This window comes from Hemitrygon akajei, chromosome 6, assembly GCF_048418815.1.
Source record: "Hemitrygon akajei chromosome 6, sHemAka1.3, whole genome shotgun sequence".
Taxonomy (NCBI): Eukaryota; Metazoa; Chordata; class Chondrichthyes; order Myliobatiformes; family Dasyatidae; genus Hemitrygon; species Hemitrygon akajei.
This window is the reverse complement of record NC_133129.1, coordinates 85,536,848-85,563,101: the sequence shown is the minus strand read 5'-3', so window position 1 is coordinate 85,563,101 and position 26,254 is coordinate 85,536,848. Positions and strand designations below refer to the sequence as shown.

At 42.0% G+C, this 26,254-nt stretch overlaps 1 protein-coding gene across 5 annotated transcripts in view; it reads right to left on the bottom strand.

Annotated features, from left to right (window-relative positions):
• Window positions 1–26,254, bottom strand: part of chd3 (chromodomain helicase DNA binding protein 3) — a 130,066-nt gene that overhangs the window by 88,108 nt on the left and 15,704 nt on the right. For all 5 annotated transcript variants that reach the window (XM_073048730.1, XM_073048726.1, XM_073048729.1 and 2 more), the window contains exons 3-11: window positions 19,077–19,250; window positions 15,041–15,162; window positions 12,803–13,047; window positions 12,354–12,481; window positions 11,440–11,578; window positions 7,778–7,953; window positions 6,706–6,957; window positions 2,297–2,500; window positions 1,109–1,320 (exon numbers count right to left, since the gene is read on the bottom strand). In XM_073048730.1, the coding sequence (XP_072904831.1) occupies window positions 1,109–1,320; window positions 2,297–2,500; window positions 6,706–6,957; window positions 7,778–7,953; window positions 11,440–11,578; window positions 12,354–12,481; window positions 12,803–13,047; window positions 15,041–15,162; window positions 19,077–19,250 (1,652 nt within the window). The remainder of the gene's footprint in view (window positions 1–1,108; window positions 1,321–2,296; window positions 2,501–6,705; window positions 6,958–7,777; window positions 7,954–11,439; window positions 11,579–12,353; window positions 12,482–12,802; window positions 13,048–15,040; window positions 15,163–19,076; window positions 19,251–26,254) is intronic.

Below are 26,254 nucleotides of genomic sequence, written 5' to 3'. Positions count from 1 at the left end.
CTAATAAATAGTATTAATTTAGATAGATAATTGATGGTAGGCGTGCATGTGGAGGGGCCTACTTCCTATGCTCTGGATTCAAAGCTCAGTTTTCAAAATTGTAATCAACTCCAAGCTACACAGCTCTTTGAGTGAGTGTGTTCCAAATTTCTGAAATTATTCCGAGAGGAAGTGGCTCTGGATAAAATCCTGGGTTTTAATTCTGCTCTGGACCCTCAATCCCTACCATAATCACTGAAAAATATTTATATCCTGTAAAATTCTTTAATCGTTTTAACATATTTCTGTAGCCAGAGAGTGGTGAACCTGTGGAATTCATTGTTACAGGCAGCTGTGGAGGCCATTGCATTGGGTGGATTTAAAACATAGGTTGATGGGTTCTTGATTTCAGGGTGTGAAAGATTATAGGGAGAAGGCAGGAGAATGAGGTTGAGAAGGAAATGGATTAGCCATGATGAAATAGCAGAACAGACTTGATGGTCCGAATGGCCTAATTCTGCTCCTTTATCTTATGGTTTTATAGTTTTGCATCAGTTAGATCACTCATTTCACATTCTATATTCAAGTGAAGACAGACATGGTCAAAAAGGAAATTATTGATGGGACAAGCTGCAGCTGGAACAGAGGAAACTGAGTGGTTAAGTGGTCTTTTCTGTACAGTAAAATCAATGTACTTTCATGGCCCAAACAACACACACAAAATGCTGGAAAAGAGTACAGTTGATATTTTGGGCTGAGACTCTTCAGTAGGACCCAAAACATCAACTGTACTCATTTCCATGGGTGCTGCTTGGCCTGCTGAGTTCCTCTAGCAGTTTGTGTGCGTTGCTTGGATTTCCAGTATCTGCAGATTTTCACTTGTTTGTTCCTTGGCCCAAAATCAGGTTTGCTTACATGAAATGAAAGGGTTGTGAGTTTCTTGGACATTTTAAGTCAATCTATATTTCTATTTTATCCAAGTGAGTGAGTGGAGATTAGAAATTATCAGCCAGTTCATAGAATGAGCATGTGGCTGAGTAGCCTCCTTCTGTTTGTGCTACTAAACAGAAACCATAAGTTTGCATAACTAGACAGCTAGGACACAAAATCCTAGTGCTCACCACCTCACCTGTGCTGCAAGATTCGATGGATGGTCATCCATTCCAACTTTATCCCATAGCGATAGAACTTCTCCTCCATGGCAGCATACTGGGGGTGATGGGCTTTCCGTTTATCACTCTTGCCATCGTCGTCCCCAGAGCAGTAGTCAAATGGAGGCGGCTCATCCATGTCAGTCTTCCGCTGATAATTCCGAAACATCACCGAGTGATAAATCTCCAGCTGTTGGAAACAAATGTGCATGCAGATTACTGTAAATTGATAAAACTAGCAATGTCTACTGCTACTCCAGACGAGCACCAACATCCTCCAGGGAACACTCCCAAATCATTCTGACACACCTGGGGAACATTTATGAACATCGATATCCATTTACGCCATAACGCTGCCAAGGCTTTAGCCAGTTCCATCACGGGTATATCTCTTCCCACCATTGAGGACATCTATCAGAACAGCATCTCAGGTAGATAATATCATCAGAGACCCTCATCTTTGGCTGTGCCCTCTTCTTGATGCTGCCATCAGGCAAGAGGTACAGAAACCTGAAGACCCACAGCTCCCTAACAGCTTCTTGCCTGTTGCCATCAGGTTCTTGAACTGAACAGCTTTAATACTACCTTGAACTATATTCGTCTTAGTGCTCAACGTGCACTAATATTATTTCGTCGTGTAAGCTTTTGACAACCAAGTCCAGCTCCTGGCCTTCACGTGTGGCTTAGCTACCAAGCCCAGCAGAACTGTTTCTACTGACAGGAGAAAGGACAAAGGCGGATTACTGGCACTTTAAGAACAGTTGCTTCAGGCAGATGGGGCTCATCAGCCATGGTTGGCAGCTCATCTAGAAGGAAAACTCTGATCTCAAACCACCACTGCCTTGTGGCTGTACTCATTTATGGGGAAGGGTTCAGGAGTAAACCCAGAGAGAAAAATCCTAAGGCAGTCTGACATTGAGTTCAGTGCCAACTGGCAACTCCTGCAACTCCACTGGCACCAAAGTGCATTGGTCTCTGCTGTTACTCTGGGTTCATCAGTTGTGTGAAGAGGGACACCTTGCTACATGGGCAACAGACTCTCCATATTGAGACAGCGTAGATGGAGCTCTCCTCAATCTAACTCATGCCATTCTTGCTTTGGAAGTGCTCTCATAGCTCTCATCACCACAACGTCAAATAAAGAAAGAAAAAAAAATGAAACCCACCTGGAGTTCAGTGACCCAGGAACAGTGCCAGTACGACAGGCCAGCCCACTTAACAAAAAACTCGCGCTCAGGCCGGCCCTGCAGCGGTTTCGGCGGAGAGTCCTCTGGGTTGGCATCGGGTGGTCTGGGTGCTGGCACTGATTGTGGAGGCTCCCCCCATCGCCAGTGAAGAATCTTCTGGACCCGGCCTTTCAACAGTGGACACTGCACAGAAAATAAAACAGTATGACTCTAGAAAGATTCAGGGAGTCATTTTGCAGCTATATAAAACTATAGTAATGCATAGTTTTGGCATATGGTGTTCGGTTATCCATTACAAGAGGGATGTGGAGTGTTAAAGAAGGTGCAGTAAAAGGATGCTGCCTGGATTAACTATAACATGAGATTGGATTTGGGGTTTTTTTTTGGAGCATCAAAGGCTAAGCCAACGGATAGGGTAGATAGTTAGAGTCTCTTTAACAAGGTAGAAATGTCAAATATTTTAATATTTAGCTTTAATAGGAGGAAAAGTTTAAGGTAATTTTTTTAAACTACAAAGGAAATGGTAGATAATGGAAGCAGTCATGATAGTGACATTTAAAAGCCATTTAGACAGACATATGAACATAAAGGGAATGAAGCAATTATAAATCCTGTGCAGATGGGATTAGCTTCATTCATGTTCATCGAGGAGGAATGAACAGGGCCTCAGATTTACCCCCCTTCTGTATGCTCAGAATTTAAAACACAAGACAATGAAAGGGAAAATGCAAGACCGAAGTGGTTTTCTTTAGAAAAGGAAGCTTGAGATCATATGAAGTATACTGAAGAGAACAAGAGAAATGTTCTATTGAAGGTACTGCCAATAATAATAAGGTATATGCAGGAGTTAACAATACACAAGGATTTGCAGTGCAGCATTCTCAAAAAAAATGACACCATGAGATAGGGTGCAGGGTGATTAAAACCCTGTGACACTGAACGACAAGTAAACTCATCCATAACTTTACTGTTCCTCAAACCCAGCACTTAGGATTGAATTTCCAATTGTAGGGTTACTGAAACCTTCAAATGCTTAGAAAATTAAGACACAAAGAGGAAGAGAAGTTGGGTAAATATTTTTACAACCAAAGCCACAACCGAGTCATACATTAGGGATAGAACATGGAAATCTACTGCACATTACCGGCCTTTCGGCCCACAATGTTGTGCCAACCATGTAACCTACTCTGGAAACTGCCTAGAATTTCCCTATCGCATAGTCGTCTATTTTTGTAACCTCCATCTACCCATCTAAGAGTCTCTTCAAATACCCTATTGTACCTGCCTCTACCACCATTGCTGGCAGTGCATTCCACACACCCACCAATCTCTATTGAAAAAAAACTTACCTCTGACATCCCCCTTGTACCTACTTCCAAGCACCTTGAAATTATGTCCCCTCGTATTAGCCATTTCAGCCCTGGAAAAAAGCCTCTGGCTATCAACATGATCAATGCCGTTCATCATCTTGTACACCTCTATCAGGTCATCTCACTTCCTCCGTCGCTCCAAGGAGAAAAGACCAAGTTCACTCAACCTTTTTCCATAAGGAATGCTCCCCAATCCAGGCAACATCCTTGTAAATCTCCTCTACACTCTCTCTATAGTATCCATATCCTTCCTGTAATGAGGTGACCAGAACAGAACACAGTACTCCAAGTGGGGTCTAAGTAAGGAAGGATATAGCTGTAACATGACCTCACGCCTCTTGAACTCAATCCTATGGTTAATGAAGACCATCACACCATACACTTTCTTAACAGCACTCTCAACCTGCACAGCAGCTTTGAGTGTCCTATGGACATGGACCCCAAGATCTTGCTGATCCTCCACACTGCCAAGAGTCTTACCATTAATATAATTGGTCTTCAAATTTGACCTACCAAAATGAACCACTTCACACTTAACTGGGTTGAACTCCATCTGCCACTTCTCAGCCCAGTTTGGCATCTTATTGATGTCCTGCTATAACCTCTAACAACCCTCCAGACTATCCACAACACCCCCAACTTTTGTGTCATCTAACCCATCCTTCTACTTCCTTATCCAGGTCATTTATAAAAATCATAAAGAGGAGGGGTTCCAAAACAGATCTTTGTAGAACACCACCGGACACTGTCATCCATGCAGAATACGAACCGTCTACAACCTTTGCCTTCTGTGGGCAAGCCAATTCTGGATTCACAAAGCAAGATCTCCTTGGATCCCATGCCTCATTACTTTCTGATTTGAGCCTTGCACGAGGGGCCTTATCAAATGCCTTGCTGAAATCAATGTACACTACCTCCACTGCTCTACCTTCAATATGTTTTGCTACATCCCCAAAGAATTCAATTAGACTCGTAAGGCACGACCTGCCCTAGACAAAACCATGCTAACTATCCCTAATCAGACTATGTCTCTCCAAATGCTCATAAATCCTGCCTCTCAGGATTTTCTCCAACAACTTGCCCAACCACTTAAGTAAGACTCACTGGTCTTTAATTTCCTGGGTTAACTCCACTCCCTTTCTTGTACAAGGGAACAATATTTGCAACCTTCCAATCCTCCGGTACTTCTCCCGTCCCCATTGATGATGCAAGGACCATCGCCAGAGGCTCAGAAATCTCCTCCCTTGCTTGGGGCATATCTCATCTGGTCCCAGTGACTTAGCTAACTTAATATCTTTCAACAGCTCCAGCACATCCTTTCTTGATGTCTATACGCTCAAGTGTTTCAGTCCGCTGTAAGTTATCCTCACAATTGCCAAGGTCCTTTTCACTGGTGAATATTGAAGCAAAGTATTCATTAAGAATCTCCGCTACCTCCTCCATGCACAAGTTTCCACTATTGCACCCAATTGGTCCTATTCTCACACAGCTCATCCTCTTGCTCTTCACACACTTGTAGAATGCCTTGGGGTCTGCCTTATTCCTATTTGCCAAGGCTTTTTCATGGCCCCTTCTAGCTCTCCCAATTTCAATCTTTAGCTCCTTCCTGGCACACTTGTAATTTTCTAGAGCTCTAACAGTACCTAGATTCTTTAACTTTTTGTAGGCTTTTCTTTTTTTCATAATAGGTTTTCTACATCCTTTACACACCATGATTCTTTTATCCTACTATCCTTTCCCTGCCTCAATGAAACATATCTATGCAGAATGCCAAGCAAATGTTCCCTGAACATTTGCTACATTTCTGCCATGCATTTCCCTGAGAACATCTGCTCTCAATTTATGTTCCCAAGTTCCTGCCTAATAGCATATTTCCTCCTACCCCAATTAAATGTTTTCCTAAATTGTCTGCTTCTGTCCTTCTCCAGCGCTGTGGTAAAGGAGATACAGTTGTGATCAAAGATTTAAGATAACTGTAGTGTACATTGTGACGGTGACAGAGGAGGATGGCTGAGTTAGCCTTTCCTCATTTTTAAATATTGATCTGCTTCTACTAGTTTTCATTTTATAAACATCTGAACCTTGATCACCTGCAGTGCCCTTCAAACCCTTCCACGTCTCATCCATTAGTTTCAATAGATCACAAAACACCCTGAGTTCCCAATACAGGGAACTTGCCAGAAATACTGATCCAGGAGTACCTCATGCCATTTTGCTAAGATCCAAGACATAACACACATACAAGCAAACTCAATTTTCCCATTATGCATGTTTAATTTGTATGGACAAATTCTAATCTGCTGAGTTCATCATTAAGGCAGTCAGACATGCACCTGGAGCATTCTGCAGACAAATTCATCAAGTCAACAGCTTTGCATTTACCACAGATTCTCTACAAAGTTCTAATACTCAAGCTGTTGTTGTTCCTTTCCATGCCTTGTGGTGCATTGGGCAACAACTTTACCATTTCTTTAGCACTTTTGTCTGTTTTTTTACGAGGCTGAGTTGCTAGCTTGATGCTCAATCTAGCACAGATGGAAAGCATGCAGAGAGCCAGCCGGATTCGAATCCGGGACCACTCGCCTCAAAGTCCAGTAATACACCACCAGCTGGCTACTTTAGCTGTTTTCCTGAATTCAACCCAGAGCAAAAGTTGATTAAGGCAACAGACTTTGCAAGCAGAGTCAGATAAGACCCTGCAACAAGAAAAGGATGGTGCTATGAAAAGTTTTTATACTTCACCTGCATATTTGAGATGACTGGAATTCAGTCTGGGCCATTCACAAAAATGTGGAAAGACCACTGCTATCAAGGGCCCATCCAAGTCATCCCTTCACCACATAATTGTGGGATCAAAATTCTGGAACTCCCCACCTGAATTCACCGACTGCCATAGTCGAAAACAGTAGCTCATCACCATCTTCTCAAGGTAACTGGAGATGGGCAACAAGCTGCATCTTCCCAAAACTGTAACCCACCACCTTCCCCCAGAAAATATAAAAGAATGTAACTACTCACTGTACAGCGAGGACAAAGCCACTCGCCATTGGGGATCTCGGGAAGTGGCGGATTGAGGCAGTGAATGTGGTAGGAAGATGGACAGGTGTCACAGCACAGCAGCTCTCCACCATCTTTGCAGACCCGACAATATTCCATGTGGTCATCCTCTTCTTCCCGCTCAGCCCCCATCTCTGCTTCTTCCTCTTCCTCTTCCTCTTCTTCTTCCTCCTCTTCCTCTTCCTTTGCTTCCCATTGAATACCCTCTTTTTCCTAATGAAAGACATTATTTTACTTTCTCCTGTTTAGTTCCTCCTCAGTGGGTGAGGAAACCAGTTCACTTACACTGGCTGAACATACACTGGTCAGAATGCAGATGGTCTTATACATACACATCAATCACATTCACTACTCTGCCCCAACAGATATAGAATTAATTTCACATGCAACTTGATTTGTGTGGCTACCCTCCACTTTAACTTTGCTGGAAAAGTAACCCTGATTTTTATCAGGAGACTTTGCTGCAGTCTCAGTTATGGGAGTTAGCATTTATATTTACAGTCTCTACTCAAGGCAGAGGAACCTGATTTAAAGACTTATAGAATCAAAGAGAAGCACCATTGAGTCCACTGCATCTATAATGACTAATGATGAAGATTTTGGGGGGAAAAAAATCACACATTTCAGTTCTTGGGTGGGGTGTTGCAATATATTAACTTTCATCCAGATACTAACACATGATGTACTCAATCCTGAAAGAATCCTTATCTTCTCTGAATCCTCTTTTGCAGCAATCATTTATTTCCAGTCATATTACTCTTGCTATGGGCTACCTTTTGCTAATGTAGAACGAGCAGCAGAAGATTTCAGTACATCTTGCTAATAGTTTAGATGATTTGACCAATCCAGTCCATTAATAATCTATGACTACAGCAGGGGTTCCCAACCTTTTTTATGCCATGGACCCCTACCATTAACTGAGGGATATGTGGACCCCAGGGTGGGACCCCGGTCTAAAGCAATTGCCTTCCTGTCTCGTCTTTTCCATTTGGCTGAAAATTACAAATTTCCTGCACAAGCAAGCAATACTCACACAATGTGGGCAGCTCCACTTCCCTTCTGGGGCTTTGTCCAGTTCCGGATCCAGGCAGACTAAGTGGTAAGCTCTAGGGCAGGTATCACACAAGATGATTTCTCCTCCCTGCTGGCAAACCTCGCAGTAATCCTGATGATCAGTCTCATATCCATCTGCCTCCTCCTCACTAATCACTACAGGTTAAGAGTCAATTAATTACAATCAACCAACTAGATATCAGGGGACAGCTCACTGCAAGGAAATGTATGCATTTACACAAAAGTACCGCAGACTCTGTAAACCCAACATAAAAACCAAACATGCTGAAAGTGCTCAATGGATCAGATTGTATCTGACAAGACTGAAGTAGTCAACGGCTCTGGTACATGACTTTTCATGAGAAAGAGAAGCATGGGGTGGTGGGGGGGGGGGGAGAGAACATCACAAAATGAGCATTATGTTGCAGAAAAATGGGTTTGGAGTGCATAGACAACAAAGGAAAGGGAAAGCAGAATAAAAAGAGCGTTTGTACAATGTCTTTCATGACCTCAGGGTGTCCAGTGTTTTACAATCAATGAAGTGTTTTACATTCCCCCCACCCCCCCCCCCCATGGCAATGGCAATCACTATCATAGTACAGTGGAACCTGACAGCAGCAAACTCCACAAATAATTATGGTAATTAACAAAATTTTGTTTTGAGTAAACTTGGTTGGGGGTTAAATTGGCCAGTGCACTGGAGAGATCCTGTGGTTTTCCTACCATGCTCAGGACCTTTTCCATGCTTATAGTTTATCAAAATAACAAATAATGATTTTAATGCTTGGCATAAGGCATGAAGATTAATTTCCATTGAGGCAGTGTTGGGGGGGAGGTGGGGGTAGTTACTGAATGATTCCTGGTGGCCTCTTGAAATCAGAGTTTAGGACTCTCTGCAAGAAGTGTTCTCTTTTTATAAGAAATAAATAGGATTAGGTACAGTTTGGGCATCACCTTATAGGAAGGGTGAAAAAAACATGGAGAATGACTGCATAGATCTGAAGGATTTTGAAGAGTTTAGGAGACAAAACACAGAAGGGGATTAGACAGGAGAACATATTAGAAAGGCCTGGGAAGTGAGTTGGTTTGGACAAGAATGATATTAAATGATCAGAATGAATAGAAGGGAACCTGTAGATGTAGTGTATTCATATTTCCAGAAGGCATTTCACTAAGACCTGCATGGAGAGTTTGTGCACAAGAGATCAATGGGGAAAGTGTGTTAACATGGATTGAAGACAAGTACCAACATAGAAGAATCAGAAATTAATGGATCTTTTTCAGCTAGAAGGGTACAAATAGTGGAGTGCTTAAAAATAAGTTCTTGGAGCTCAATTACTTACCTCTGAGCACACCTACATGAAATACTGTTGCAGGAAAGCAGCATCCATCAACAAGGATCCCCACCACATAGGTCATGCTCTCTATTCACTGCTGCCATCAGGTAGAAGGTAAAAGAGCCTCAGGACTCGCACCACCAGGTTCAAGATCAGCTATTACCCTTCAGCCACCAGGCTCTTAAACCAGAGGATAACTACACTCAACTTCACTTGCCTCACTATTGAGATGTTCCCACAATCAACAAATTCACTTTAAGGACTCTTTATCTCATGTTCTTGTTATTTATTGCTATTTATTTATTTATATTTGCATTTGCACAGTTTGTTGTTTTCTGCAATCTTTCATTGATCCTGTCATAGTTATTATTCTACAGATTTGCTGATTATGCCTGCAGAAAAATGAATCTCAGGGTTGTGTGGTGACAAATATGTACTTTGATAATGAAATTTACTTTGAACTTCAATCTATAGCAATGACCTGTAGAAGAGTAATATATCCAAGTTTTCTAATGACAGGAAATAGAAAAGAAGGCATGTTATGAGAATATTTGGACTCTGCAATGGATATGTAGATATATTGAGCAAGCAGCCAAAACCTTAGCAACCAGAATATAAGTGGAAATTGTGAGGTCATGCCCTTGCAGTAAGAGGAATCAAAAACCTTACGATTATCTAAATGGAGGGACATTACAAATAATGTGGTAGTGATCTAGATGCTCTAATGTACGATCAGAAAAAGTTATTAAGCAGGGGCAGCAACTAGTTAGGAGGGCTAATTCATATTGGCCTTTATTGTGAGCAATCCGGAATTTAGAAGTTCTGAAAATGTCTTTTCCAAAAAAATAAAAGGATACTTGAAGACTGAAATATACAGTCTTATCAAAAAATCCATCAAATGGATTTGCCAGAAAAGTGAACCAAAAAGGGAGCCTTTAACAACCCCCTTCCTTTGTGAAATCCCATTCCTTGTCCCAGGCTGCCAATCTAATTTAAAAAGACACAGACACTCAATGCCAAGTTTAATCTAGGAGAATGGAGCATGGAACAGCTGGACATTTTGCCACTGGACCACAGCTATGCTGCATTTTAAATATTTTGATCCACTTTTCCTGCAAATCCATTTGATAAGATTTTTTTTCAATAAGTGAGTGCATAAAGAATAATTTGAATATACAATATATAAATACTTGGATGTCTAGAGCTATCGGTAATTGGGAAAGAAACAAACTAATATTCAATCTGATTTGGTAGAGGAAGCCTAAAGAGGCTTGGCTGTGTAACTTCAAATGGTTCAATTTAATATCGGAAAATGTATACAACCTGAAATTCTTGCTCTATGAAACAGAAAAAAGCCCCAAAGAATGAATAACAAACATCAGAACCCCAAAGTCCCCCTCCCACATATAAACAGCAGAAGTATTACCCCTTCCACTTTCCCTCTACCTCCACTCCGCACTTACACCAGCAAAAGCACCTACCATGGTATCTCAGACAGGCTAGCAAAGGAGAGAGAGAGAGAGAGATCGCTCCCGCACCAATGAGAGCGGGAGACCAGTAGCTCGCTGTTTCAATATTATTTTAATTTGTGGCAAAAAATTAGTTGTTGAGCCAAAATCTTTCTGTCCCCAGTAATGTTCGATAATCTGATTGTTTTTACCACTTTCTGCCTTTAGCATGGATGCACAATGTCTGGGGTGCAGACCTATATTGAATCAAAAATGCATGGTCTATTTTCATGCAATTTGCTTGTACGCTACAGAGGCTAGAGAAAAATATATACACGTACATGCCATTGTTATTTTTTAATTCTATTCACTTTTTCAGAATCAGGGCACTGCTGGCAAGACTGGCTTTTTATCACCCATTTAATATTAAATTTAACATTTAAGAAAAACTTGGACAGGTACATGGATGAGAGGTGTATGAAGGGATATGGGCCAGGTGCAGGTCAGTGGGACTAGGCAGAAAAATGGTTCGGCACAGCCAAGAAGGGCCAAAAGGCCTGTTTCTGTGCTGTAATGTTCTATGGTTCTAAGACTATACATTTCAGTATTCAATCACCCTTTTATGTTTTGAAAAAGACAATTGCAAGTATACTCATTAACCTTCAAGTGGAAGAAGAGTTTACTGATTTCCCAAATGAATTTCCCCTCATTCTGCACACCCCCAACTAGTTTTATACTTGTCAAGCAGATCGATTCCTCCATTCCGAAATATCAGGAGAAATCAACCAGAATTAGTTTGATCCACAACTTTACCATTAAACTAAGACAGCACAGGTTAAATATAATGGATCACTTACTCTTCCTCGTCTTTCTGCCAACTTTTGCTTTAAGCCTTGCTTTTTTCAGGGGCCCAACAGAGCTATCAGATCGAATGGATGAGCTGTGCACGCTGGCATTGTCAAAATCAGAATCCCCATCCAAGTCTGCCTCATCACTCTGAAAGAGCATAAGCAAGCAAATTTAACGATAACAACTATTCTGTAGTCAGGCCACGATAAAGTAAAACACATTGAAGGTAAATCATACATATACCAAACTTTCCTTCAAGGGTATGCATGGCAAGTTCAACACCTGAAAGAAAGAACAAATGCCTCTGTCCAAGAGCCACCAAGACTGCACAGATGGATAGATTCTGCAATAGAATCCACAAATGAAGATTGTGATTTACCCAAAGACACCTCACAACACTTGATTGAGGACTAAGTATTTTGGTTATAGCTCAGACCATTCATTGCACCAAGTAGGTCTGAAAAGCAATGTACTAAATAAAAGGCCACAGTTCTTTATTATTGTTATAAGGCTGCCTTCCAAAACTATCTCCCTATTGGATATAATGAACGATTAACCCCTACCACAGTAATTTTTCCAGTACAACAGAGTACCAAGGCAAAGCTTCAGAGAAACATTACTTTTACCATCTTTTCCACACATGCAAACTGAAACTTCTAGATCATGACAAAAGATTAAATGTGGACTCACTCTTCACCAGGGAAGCAAACATACTCATACTTACTGAACAACACGCAAAAGGCTGGAGGAACTCAATAGGGGTAGGGGCATCAATGGAGGGAAATTGAAAGTCAATGTTCCAGGTTGAGACCTTTCATCTGGAGCCAAAATGCTGACTGTCAAATTCCTTCCATAAGTGCTCCAGATTATTGTGTGCTGCTCAATATTACAGTATCTGTAGCGAGTTGTGTTTCACACTTACTGAGGAACTTTTCTTCCTTTTTGATCCCATTATGCCTAGCTTGATTTTCAAGGTAGCCATCTTCTTCCTCTTTTTCTTCTTTCCTTCTGGGACCCTTGGGCTCTTGCTCCGCTTTTTTGCGCCAGGGCCTGTAACCACACAGTGGACTTTTGAATCACATTATTCCCTTTTCATCACATCATCCCAACACCCCAGTGATTTTTGGGAGTATGACATTTTGGTATCCATTCAGCTGCCACACATTCCTAGAAGAATCTGGGCATTTGAGCCTTGACCAGCTTCATTATCTCTGGTGTTAGGGTATACATTCAGCTGGATATCGCACAGAGCAGCAGGTCAGGAGTTGAGGCTGAGCGATCAGAGGGGTGAAGGAGGACTAGAGGCTAGAAAGAATAGGGTCTGAGTGTGAACCAAGCCAGAAGTCATGGAAGGGCCCTGACAACACTCACCTTTGCCCTCTTTGGTCTTGGCCTTGCGGATGGGTGGCACTGGCAGGGCAGAAAGGGGCCCCGTGGAGGCACTGGCAGACACCTGCTCTACTACAGCTGCTACTGCTGCCGCTGCAGCTGCTGCGGCTACTGCAGCTGCTGATCCCTTGAATGGACTGTTGGCACTGAACTCCCTCCACTTGGCACCGAGAATTGTCATCATTTTCGACATTGGAATCTTCGGGTTCTTCTTGGCAATGAGAGGCCTAGGTTTAAAAGATCATTTAGTGTTTAGGCTACACCATTTGAAGAAGGTGTCACATCATAAAGAAAGGTCAGTTTTACAGACGTTGACCAGTGAACATCACCAGTCTATTTTTCTGTATGTGCGCCTTCCTCCATCTCATTTAAACCTCCCGCTTTCTGTACCTATAAAACTTCCCCTTCAATAGACACACACACACATATATAGTAGCTAAGACTTTTGCACAGTACTGTATTTATCAATGTGGAGCAGAGAGAGAGAGTTTGTAAATCTGATGGAAGCAAAGCATATTGAGAACAGCAAGAGTGGAACATTACGGGAGGGGTATTAAGACAGGTGACGAAAGGGAAGAGGTTGTGCAAGTACGTACACACCCAGCCCTGAGAGACCAGGCAAGGTCATTTGATTCCAAACAACTGGTTTATTGATCAGGACAGAATGCCTCTCTGGTGCTTCCCGCTCCCTCTCTTCTCCCCCTTCCCCTTTTCCCAACCATGATTTCCCTCTCCATCCCCCTTCCCACTCTCAATCCACAATAGAGACCCTTATAAGAATCAGTTTTATCATCACTCACATCATGAAATTTGTTTTTTTAAAAAAAAAGCACAGCAGTACAGTGAAGATATAAAATTACTACAGTACTGTGCAAGTTTTAGGCACCCTAGCGCGCTATATGACCCAAGACTTTTGCACAGTACTGTAGATTTAACACTTCCAAATAGATTTAGATAAACATTTGAAAAGGAACAAATTCCAAAGCCTTGGGGGAAAGTTCGATCTCTTTTTAAAACCTTCTGCACCACACAATTCTAATTTTGTTATCATGTAAGTAGGCTGGTGAATTAGGTTAGGGGCCTGTTAACGGAGGGAAATGGCGAGATGTGATTCAATTGACTTCAGTTTAGTTTGCTGATGAAGATGGACTGCTATCATCTATAAAGATCAGTCCCCAAACTGATAAAAGAAATATCATACCCTTCAAGACCTTGTGATATCTCAAAATGCCTTGCAGACAATAAATGATCTTGTATAAGCATCATCACATTTGGAAACAAACAAAAATGTGATAACACTAAGTGTGTTATGTGGAAAGTGGGGGATTTGAGAAAAACAAATTGACCTCCTTGATCTTTAAGCCAAACAGGTTGTAGCCACTGCAGCTCATCCCTCAAATTCCTCCACCTCCTCCTTTAACCTGCTTCTTCATGGTAGGACCAACATATACAATTCAAAACAGGGCTCCAAACCTCGGTTAATGGTAGGGGTCCATGAGATAAATAAGGTTGGAACCCCCTCATTCATAATATGTTTAATGATAAGACAGTACATGGGTTACCTTACTGAATCTACTACACCATCTGGAGAATTTAATGGTAAAATATGGAATAAGAAGTTAGGATCAGACACAATAACAACAAAAAAATGTCTCATAAAAGCAAGTCAGGTTAATTAACACCAATCTTACCCGGTCCAGCTAAAATGCCATTCCAGATATGTTTATTAGATGACTTTTCACTGTCCTCTGAAATGAGCCAGCACACTACTGCTCAGGATGCAAACAGGAGCAGACCATACATTTGCAGGCTGTTCTCTGTTCCAGCTTTACAGATGGTCTTTTTGTCAATTTTGTCCAAAAATTCAGAAAATACACAGAGCACTTAACATGCTAACCACACCTCTAAAATATTGTAATGAGTGGCATCAGAAGTGCACAAGACTGACAGGAAAGTACAACTACCAAGAATGGAGAGAGGAAACTAGTTCTGTCATGCACAGGAACAAGTGTTATGCACAGTACGAATGTTAGACTTTTGAAATTCATCATGGTATGGGAGCTTGTTCATGTACACAGGTATCCAGAAGTTGGACTTTCATAACCCTAGGGGGCAGCCTATATTCACAATCTATGCACAAGTTAATGCTTCATAAAAGTTGAGGCATGTGTGTTCTTTGCTTATTTAATGATGCTCAAGAACAGTTTCTCCTTAGCTCACCTCATGAACTGGCTGAAGGCCTTGTAGTTGGTTAAAGTGCGATAGTCATCCTCGGTAAATATGTGGTCCACATCTTCCAGGCCCCAATCCTCAAGCAGCCGGGCCGAGGACTTCGGTTCAGGCTGTTACAGAGGGAAGAGTTATTCATCAAGCCAGACAGAGTCATATAATGTGACAAAGGGGCATTCAAACCACCAGGCCGCTTCTTTTACGAGGACAATTTTAATTAGTCCTAATTTCCTGTATGTTCCCCTTCACTTGTAAATATTCCCAAATATTTATCATTACAGCTAGAAAATTCTTATTGAATCGGCTTCCAATTTTCAAACATTGACCTCTGTATCTTCCTCTTCCCAGTGACAGCAGAATCCCTGTCTATTGTGACAGAACCCTACTATTTTCCTCAAGTCAACACTCCAAGATTACAGAGCTGGAATAAAAATCTGAAACATAATGCCATTTTTCTTCTCCACAGGTTCCACCTTATCTGCTGAGCATTTCAAGTTATTATTTCAGATTTCCAGCACTTGCATTTTTTTTTAATTTTCCAGTCACAAACTTAAACCCTTACCCTGAACCTCATCTTCAAGATAGTTTCCTGCTTGAACCATCTCACCAACAGACTTGAAATTCAATACCTCCAGTAACCCGTGTGGTTAAACCACCTGTAACCAGTGGTATACCACAGGGATCTTTTTGCCTGTCATATACACCTAGTGGTCACCTTATTAGTTACCTCCTGTACCTAACTAAGTGGCTATTGCGTGTATGTGCGTGGTCACCTATTACCCATCCACTTCAAGGTTCAATGTGTTGCGTGTTCAGAGATGCTCTTCTGCATATCACTGTTGTAACACGTCAGCTTGAATCAGTCTGGCCATTCTCGTCTGATCACTCTCATTAACAAGGAACTTTCACCCACAGAACTGCCGCACACTGCAAGTTTTTTTTGTTTTTTGCACTATTCTCTGTAAACTGTACAGACTGATAATCCCAGGAGATCAGCAGTTTCTGAGATACTCAAACTACCTCAACCGGCATCAACAATCATTCCACAGTCTAAGTCACTTAAATCACATTTGTTCTCCATTCTGACGTTTGGTCTGAACAACAACAGAACCTCTTGACAATGTCTGTATACTTTTATGCATTGAGATGCTGCCCCATAAATGGCTGATTAGATAAAGTTCAAAGTACATATACAACCACGAGATTCATTTTCTTGCAGGCATACTCAATAAATCTATAGGCTAATAATCATAATGAAAGACCGCACATGACAAAGACAACCAATGTGCAAAAGGCAACAAAATATGCAAAAAAGAAAAAAATAGTAATAAATAAATAAGCAATAAATATTGAGAACATGAGTTGATGAGTCCTTGAAAGTAAATTCATAGATTGTGGGAACAATTCAGTGTTAGGGTGAATGAGGTTATCCCTTCTGGTTTAAGAACCTGATGGTTGAGGGTAATAACTGTTCATGAATCTGGTGGAGTGGGTCCTGCACCAGATTCCTGTACCTACTTCCTGATGGCAGTAGTAAGAGAACATGATCTGAATGGTGGGGCTCATTGATGATGGATGCTGCTTTCCTGTGACACTTCCATTTGCATTAACAGCAGGTGTGCATATGTATCCAATAAAGTCCCTACTGAGTATATATAAATGACTTGGATAAGAAGGTCTGTGGTCTATGTTTGCTGATGGCACAAAGACTGGTGGGGTTGTAGATATCAACGATGGCTGTTTAAGGATAGAGGAATACAAGTCAGCTAGGAAGTTGGGCAGACAGAATTTAATCTGGACAACTGTAAATTAATGTGTTATATGTGTTAACTAATACTAGCCTAACACATTCAAAAAATGACAGGGACCTTAGAAGCTCTGATGTACAGACACCTTGGGGTGCATGGTTATAGCTCCCTGAGCATGGAGACACGGGTGAAAAAGAGTAGTGAAGGTATTTAGCTTGCTTGTCTTCATAGGCAAGAGTTGGAACATCACGATACACTGTACAAAACATTAACTAGACCACATCTGGAATAGCCCATGCCACTCTGGTCACCACACTACAGAAAGAGTCCAGAAGAGATTCACCAGGATGTTGCCTAGCCAGCTTATGAAATAGGAAATGCATAGATGAGAAGAAATTATAGGCACCTACCACAAGGGTTGAGAAGTCTAGAACTACAGAAAGTAAGTTGAGAGGGGAAATAGCGAAATGAAACCCAAAGGGCAAATTACTTCCTTCCCCCCCCATTCAGAGGATGGCAAGTATATGGAATAAACTACCAGAGGAGGTATCTGGATAGGAAAATGGGATTAGGGTGGATAGGCATGGACAAGTCAGCCTGAAGGAAATGTTTCCATGCTGTGTTTATGACGCTTCTCGATTTGAAGGCAAAGCCACACATGCTTGAAACCACCAACTATTTCAGCAATGCATAATTTCAATACATGACTGTCAAGACCTATCAACATAGCTTTCTCCTCTTTTAAACAGATAAATAAACAAACATTAGAATGTGCAGATGCTGGAAATCCAGATCAACACGCACAAAATGCTGGAGGAACTCAGCATTTCTGCAGCATCCGTGGAAGGGATTAAGACGACATTCCAGGCCAAAACCATTCTCAAGGACTGAAAAGAAGGGTCTGAGACGAAATGTTGACTGTTCACCCTTTTCCATGGATACTGCCTGACCTGCTGAGCTCCTCCAGCATTTTGTCGTGTTAACTAAGAAACCTCTACACTTTTCAAATTTTGCGATGCGATACGATCCTTGGCCTAACTGCTGTACAAGACCACCTATACAACTCTTGATGATACTCAAACATTGTATTTCATCTGCATTCAACTTGCATGTATTACCAGCTATTTCACAGTAATGTACAAACTTCTACATTCTGTAGTTCCTATCAATTCTACACTATTGACACAGTAACGTAGTGGGTAGCACAACACTTTACAGTACTAGTGACCTGGGTTCATTTCCTGCTGGTTGGGAGGTTAAATTTTCCCATGATTAGGCTAGAACTAAATCAGGAGATTGTTGAGCGGTGCAGCTCAAAGGCCCGGAAGGACCTATTTCATACTGCATTTCAATAAATAAATAAATGCCGCCAAGTAAATTTTACATCAGCATACACTTTTCCTCCTCCTCCCTCCCAAAGCCAACCCAGCCAGCCAGTTTCAGCTTTGCCTTTATGACAACTAGCGTTACAATGGCCTTTACACACCCAAATGAGACTGCAACTGAAATACCACGCACAGGTCTGGTCTCTCCACTCAAGGAAGGCTATACTCATAGCAGTGTACAATGATTCACTGGATTGGTTTCCGGTATGGGGCTCAGAAGTGCCTGTCCTATGAGAAGACATTAAGCACTTTGGGCACTTCTCCCTAGAGCAGGGGTTCTTAACCTTATTTACGTCATGGAATAGCACCTTGAAGCAAGGGGTCTGTGGACCCCAAGATTGGGAACCCCTGCCTTACGGTTTAGAAGAATGAAAGGTAATATCCATGAAGTGGACAAAATTATGGGGTCTGATAGAACAAATGCAGGTGACAATTTCCCTGGCTGGGATATCTAGAATCAAGAACCACCAACACAAACACAGGAGTAGCCAAATAGACAGAGACAAGAAATTTCTTCACCACAGAATAGCAAATCTTTGGAATTCTCAACCCAAGAGGCCTGTGAAGGCTCATTTGCCAAGTACATTTGAGACAGATTGATAGATCTTAAGGAAACATGGGATCAAGAGCAGGAAAGTGGCAGAGGTTAAATATCAGCCATGATCTTATTAAATGGTAGAGCAGGCAGAGGGGCAAAATGAGCAGCTTCCTGCTTGTTTTTTTCCCCGTTATTACTTGACTGTGTGGATCAAGTAGCTGGAAGTTTGATTGGTGGGGGGGCGCAGATACTGGCGGATTCACAGCTCCAGTCTGTTTTTTTAAAAAAGTGACCTAGATGTGCTCAGAAAGATGAGCTAGACCAGTCCACAGAGAAGACAGGAGTATAAATGTTACCTTACGACTTTCCTCCTCTTCATCATCATCACCCTGATCCTTTTTCCGACGCTTGATTTTCTTCTCTTTCTTCTCCTTTCGTTTCTTCCTCTTTTTCTTGCCAAAGTCACTGCAACCGCTGTCTGAGTTTTCTTTGAGATCTTCCAGCTCAGAGCCAAGCTCATTCTCACTTTCCTATAACGAGAGAAACAAGGGGATTTTAGAAACCCTTAAGTTTTTTTTCCCACAATTAATTTTGCAGGTGGGGAACAGGCCATTTGCCCCATCTGGACAATGCATACTCCACAATACACAAAATAATAAGATGCAATCCAGCAAAATATATATAAATACAAGTAGATCAATTTTGTTTTGGCACATTAAGGAGTCCAATCTAAAGATTGCGATTGACACTGGATTGACAGGCTAAGAGAAAGAAAAATTGGAGATCAGCTGGTGCAAACCCTGTTGCTGAAAGTTAAGCCCCACTGGTGACAAAGGCACTGGAGGAGCTCAGTGGGTCAGGCAACATATATGGAGAGAAATGGACGGGGGAGGGGGGACATTACAGGTCATGACCCTTCATTTGAACTGGGAAGAAAGAGGGGATTATAGCCAGTACGAAAAAGAGGAGGGAAGGGTGTTAGGTGGATCCTGGTGAAGGGGGTGATGAGGCAGATGAGAGAGGGAGGAGAATGCAAATGATATCAAAAGCTAGGACTGAAGATGGAAGATGGAATCTGATAGAAGACTGTGGAGCATTGGGAAAAGAACCTGTGGGGTAAGTGTGTGAATCATGGGACTAGGTGAATCAGGAGGAGACACAAAGAACAAAGACAGAAAGAAGCAGTAACCAGAAATTTGAGAATTCGATGCTTATGCTATCAGGTCAGAGATTACCCAGGTGGATTATAAAGTGCTATTCATCTAATTTGCATTTAGCCTCTGTGAGGCCCACTTATGAATGCACTTCCTATTCCTCTTCTGCCTTAAAGGCAACATCAGATCATTGTTGTGTTGTGTTTTTATATCTACTGTGGTGTCAGCTGCACAATGAGCCTAAGCTCAGGAGTACAAACCAAGCTCGGTGTACACAATACTACAAAATCTCAAAAAAACAATCACTTGATGTTCCGATGTTCAAGGTACTGATGCCTACAGGCTACTGCTCAGGGACAGACTAGTTCAAGTTCAACAACATTAATAGCAATAAACTATTCCAGCAATCACGGGATTCCTGAGCAGACTGCCCAAATCATGTGGCAGAATACCCCATTGCCAGAACTCACCAAAAAGCATCAAGGCCTTGCTGGGCTGGAGGTGAGAGGCCTACCCCTTCGGATTCTTCCTGTCCAGTTGGAATATTACTGCCAATGTGTGCTACCCCAGGATGGATGTGATGGGCAGGAGACAGTCATTCACCTTTCTGCAGGCTGTGGGTGTGCTATGGGTGCCCTGGAGAAGGATGCAAGAGCCCTTACCGCAACTCATTCTGAGCAGCTGTATAACATAGCACTCTGTTCCCAGGGACACACACTGAGACAGACATCTAGTGCTGCTGGAAAACACTCTGGTCTGTCCAAAACTTGCTGGTCTTCCAGAAAAGTGAGAATGAGATTAGTATGTTGGAGGGTGCAGGAGTATATGCTGAGGGATGCACTGGAGCTCAATGCAGCCAATGCAAAGGATCTGTGGGGAAGGACCACAGTCTAGTGTTCTTCCACTATGAACACTGAGAGACAGAATCCAGCTGGAAAGCCCCTAAGCACAAGAAGGGTGTATCACCAAGGGGGGCATATGAGTGGCAGGGGTATACAAAAAGATGTACTTGCAATAATATGTATAAAACCAGCAACACTGAACATAAGGATGAAACTGCACAGAATATATAGAATTTTGCACTGTTTTTCCCTTTTGCTATTATGAATAGTTTAGTTTACAAATTTAAAAAATTATCCTTATGAAGCAAGGCTAATAATCAGCAGCCTGTAATCCTACAAGACATAATTCTGTATGTTCTCTCCCTTCCTTCCTTGCTCACTGTGCTAAATTTCCAGCTCCTCTCCCCATTTACCTTTAGTCTTTTCCCATTCCCCTGTGCATCTGTCCACCTCCAACTCTCCACCATTCACTCTTTACCCCTTTTTTCATTCTTTCACTCATTCTTCCTTTCCTTCTCTCCTCCCAAGACCAAGACATACCAGAGTTGTCTAAGTCTAGTTCTAACAAGCAAAAGCAGGCTTTAATGAATGCAGATCCCCAAAATGAAGCTCCTTCCCTGAAATCAGTCTGCTTCCAATCCTTCTCTGACTCCTACTTGACAGAATGCAGATGTTAAGAATGCATGGCTATTGAGTCAGCAAGGTATCTGGTTGCCCTTCCATCCTTTTATTAATTCAGATACAGCATGGAACAGGCCCTTCCGGCCCTTCAAGCCGCACCGTCTAGCAATCCCGAATTAATCCTAGCCTAATCATGGAACAATTTACAATGGCCAATTAACCTATCAACCAGCAAGTCTTTGGACTGTGGGAGGAAACCAGAGCATCTGGAGGAAATCCATGTGGTTCATGGGAAGAACATACAAACTCCTTGCAGGCAGTGCTGGGAATTGAAGCTGGGTTGCTGGTACACTAAAGCACTGTGCTAACAACTACGCTACTGTAATGCCCTAAGTCTCATGACAAACTATACACAAAGCAACAAGAAAGCAGAAGCACTCAGCTCCCCAAGATACACTTACCCGGCTTAATTCTGGCAAGTCCAAATTAAGGTCAATAATAGGTAACCATAAAGTGCAGCACAGTTTATTTTACCTCAGTTAGTTATAACAGCCTGCTGAAAATCTGGTGTGCTGACAGATACCTTTCCTGAGCTTAATTAGGAATCGGGTTTGGTCTCTGGCATGCTAGTCAGTTGTTAGCAATATGATTGGGTTTTCCAAATGGAAAACAAGTGAACAATGTTTGTGCTGTTACTTTAGTGAAGTATGCACACAGTTAATAAACTACAAACAGCTCCTCTAACACCTTGCATTTATATAGCAGTTTAATGACAAAACATTTTAAATCACAGGTTTCCAGCCTTTTTTATGCCATGGACTCCTACCATTAACCGACGGGTCTGTGGAGCCCAGGTTGGGAACCTACGTTTTAAATGAACAAGACTAACTTACTTTATCATCAGGCCAAATAATGGGTGAAATCTCCTACCTTGGTAGCAGAACTTCTATCCATGTTTCCTCAAAGTAGAAGACTGTCCCATCTTAAGCCAAAAACTGCATCTTCCACTATGCTGCACCAGTGAACAGGTGTTGGAATCCAAAGGCCAACTCAAACTGCCAGATTTCCCACCTCTCAGATTGGAAGAACTATATGCTGATCCTGAATCATGGCTGCTAAGAGAACACTAACCTCCAAGACGACCACCGTCTTGTCATAGGGTTTGGAGACTTGCACGGCTCATTGACCCGGTGAGCTGCATTGGCTGGAGCCAGGGCTTTATGCTTTAGCTGTTGGGTAGGGTCACCCATGCCAAACAGATCACAGGGTACAGGCCACAGACTAAGAGTGGTCCACTGATTCTCAAGGTTCGGGGGGTTCAGCTCAGGGTTAACAACCTCGACTGGTAAAACCAAACTGTCATAGAAACAGCAATGAAGAATCCTCTATAGCTGTATGCGACAGTATAGACAGACAGGGATGGAGGACCTTCACTTCTGCCCTAAGCAACAGCAGAGTAATTGGCAGTTAGTAAGAGAACACTAAACAGACTAATTTTATTACAGTTTTACATAATTAGCTTAACAGTTTGGTTCTTAAGTGTGTCCATGTTTTCCACTGCTCTAACCATTTCGAATTAAAATGCTATCTTTTTAAAATAATTCCTCTGCATTTTGAATATTTGTGAATGTCAAGACATTTCAACATGATTTTACAAGCAGATAAGGAAATATTATGAAGAAAGCAATGGATGCTATTCAGATATTTGTTTCCAAATATCAGCACAGCATGATGGGCCTCATGGTCCTCACTGTTGTAAAATTCTATCACCCTTAACACTGCAGTATAAACCCCCATGATCCTGCTATTGTATACCAGTGGCCTCACTTTTTGGCAAGGAGGAGAAAACCCAAATGGAAATTAAATCTCACACACACACGCACACACGTCTTGGTCAGTATCAGTAGGCAAGTAGTGAACTCTCATCAGGAACAACTGTGCCTCCACGAGGCCTCCACTGAGGCAACAAATTCCACAAATTCACCACTCTCTGGCTAAAGAGTCGTTACCTCTGTTCTAAAAGGACAGCCCTCTATTCTGAGGCTGTGCCATCTGGTCTCCCCCACTATAGGAGACATCCTCTCCACATCCACTCTATCGAGGCCTTTCAATAATTAATAGGTTTCAATAAGGTAATGTTTCTCAAGCCAGTACTGAGATTTACTTGAAAAGTGCCAGAGGCCACAGAGAGTGGGAGTGCAATGGAGTAGTGCAAAACAACCACCCGTCCCTGGTCAACCAAGCAGTGGCCAAGACTATTCAATCTACATGGTGGCAGTGGACTGCATGGGATGTGTGGCTTCAGGAGAAAGAAGAGGAACACCCAAACCAGTTAAGTAAAAATACATGCCAAGCAAAATAAAACCATCATCTGGCATGGCTTTAAATCCCTTTTCCCCTTGTAGTGAGTACTTCAATACGGTCCACATCTTAAACTGAAATTACGTCTCTGTGGGTTGCACATTTTTGGTTCAAAATCAAAGTCATGCAGAGAAGCTACACTCCAGCCACAATTAACTGATCTGGGAACTCCTAGTGCTAGTGTTATGCTATCAGAACTCATCAAACAGGAAGCTTAAGATAATTTAATGCAGAATATAGGAGAGGTGGAGGGTATATTTATTGTAACTCAAGAGGCAGAGAGATGGTGACTAGAAAGGGTATTTCCTTTAACAGAGTCCAACAGTTAGGAGGAAAAAGTTAAGGTAAAATTGATAAAATAATTGGTAAAAAATAATTTGAAGCTGTCTCTTTTCCCCCCTTTAGAACAGTGGTCTAGAACTTCCTACCCAAATTGATATACAGAAACCCATATTTTAAAAAGAATAAATAGCAAGAGGACCGTTCTCCAGCCCTTGACCTTTTCCACCCAGCTGGCTTCATAAGAACATACATAAGAACATAAGAGATAGGAGCAAGAGTAGGCCAATCGGCCCCTCAAGCCTGCTCCGCCATTCAACAAGATCATGGCTGATCCAATCTTAACTCTAGTTTTCACCGAATCCCACAAGGCAACAGTGCCAACCAACAGGGCACCATGCCGCCCATTTTATTTTATTATTCATCCCGCCCAAACCCATGTGATAACCCGGGGGAAAAAAACCGAGTTGCCAATTGAGGAGAAAAAATCTGGAAAATTCCTCTCCGACCCATCCAGGCTATCGATCATCCATCACCTTCCAGCTAGCCTCTTTCTCCTTCCCCACACCTTTTTATTCTGGCACCTCCCCACTTCCATCTCAGTCCTGATGAAGGTCTGGGCCCAAAACGTTGACTGTACTCCTCTCCATAAATGCTTCCTGAGCTGCTGAGTTTCTTCAGCATTTTGCGCGTGTTGTTCTGGATTTCCAACACCTGCAGACTTTGTCATGTTTAAGAAGATCATTTGACACGTTGTGATGCACAAGGTTATAGATTGAGAGCTATAAGAGCAGCACTTTTCCAGCCACCACACTTAGAATAGGTCCTCTCTTGTTGCTATGAATTTCAGTGATTACTTTGAGAGGAAGTTACAGATAACGGAACTAATCCCAAGAGTCTACCAAGTCAAGCAAAGACACCTCAATTTGGGATTGCAGGCTGTAATAAAAATATTAATACCACCTTCTGTGCAGACTGAAACAATCATATGTAGGGATACAAAGCCGGGCATTATTTTCTCAATGAAGGAAGGATAGAAACTATCGTATAGATCAGAGAGGCAATCAAGAGGCACAGGCTCACCCAACCCTGTTTTGTAGCAGATTACTGGATGAGTGCCATCCTTGCAAAGGGTAAATCACTTTAGGCTCCTTTTCAGGTACAGTCGGCCCTCTTTATCCGTGAGTTCCGCATGCGCGACTTCAACAAACCACAAATCAAGAAAACCCGGAAGTGCTCTTCCAGCACTCGTTCTTTGAGCATATACACTTTTTTTCTTGTCATTATTCCCTAAACAATGCAGTATAACTATTTACATGGCATTTACATTGTATTAGATATTATAAGTAATGTAGAGATGATTTAAAGTATACGGGAGGATGTGCGTAGGTTATCGTGGATTGGGATCGAAAAAAATCAGTTCTCTTACTAAGTTGGAACAGCTACATCGAGTATTATTTAGTGTCAGTTAGTCAAATGTTTGTCTTAGTATATATTTTACCTTTCTATGCATATAAAACACTTAAGAAACGTATGTATTTCAATAATTAAACCACTGCGTGGCTTAGTAATTATTGTAGCTTTCATCGGGGCAGGGCCTTTCTCATTTTATCCTTTAAAATTGTTCTGATCGTTGACCGACTGTAGCCTAACGCTTTTCCAATGACCGATGGCGTTTCACCTCTTTCCAATCGCTTTATTATTTCCACTTTATTTTTAATCGTGATCGTGATTATTTTCGTGAACAGAAACACTGCGGATTCAAAGCTCTGCCGGTCCTAAAGACCACCGTTCTGAGCCAGGTTAAATAAGGTCCAGGGTTCCACTGGGTCCTGAAGTCCACCATACTGAAACGGGTTAAATAAGGGACTTGAGCATCCGTGTTTTTCGGTATCCACGAGGGATCCTGAAACCAATCCCTCGCGGATAAGGATGGCCAACTGACAACCCTGATGCATGGTGGAGGAAAATCTTTTGCTTGCTCCACCAACATCACCTCCTCCTAAGGAGGTACAGGAACTTAGTGAGGAACTATTAAGCAGCAGGCTGATCTGAACATTGAAGTCCAGACACACAGTCTGCAAACTGCTTAACCCCAAAGGGCAGAGAGAGGTTAATACTGAACATATCCTTATTTGTTTTCTGACAACAGAATTTAACTGAAAGATTCAGAATGGCTTATAACATCAAGATACTCCACATCTGCAATCCAACCAAAGAGTTCAATTAAGATTGCACTCAGCTTCAGGTCAAAATTATTGACTTCTTTGCAAGTTT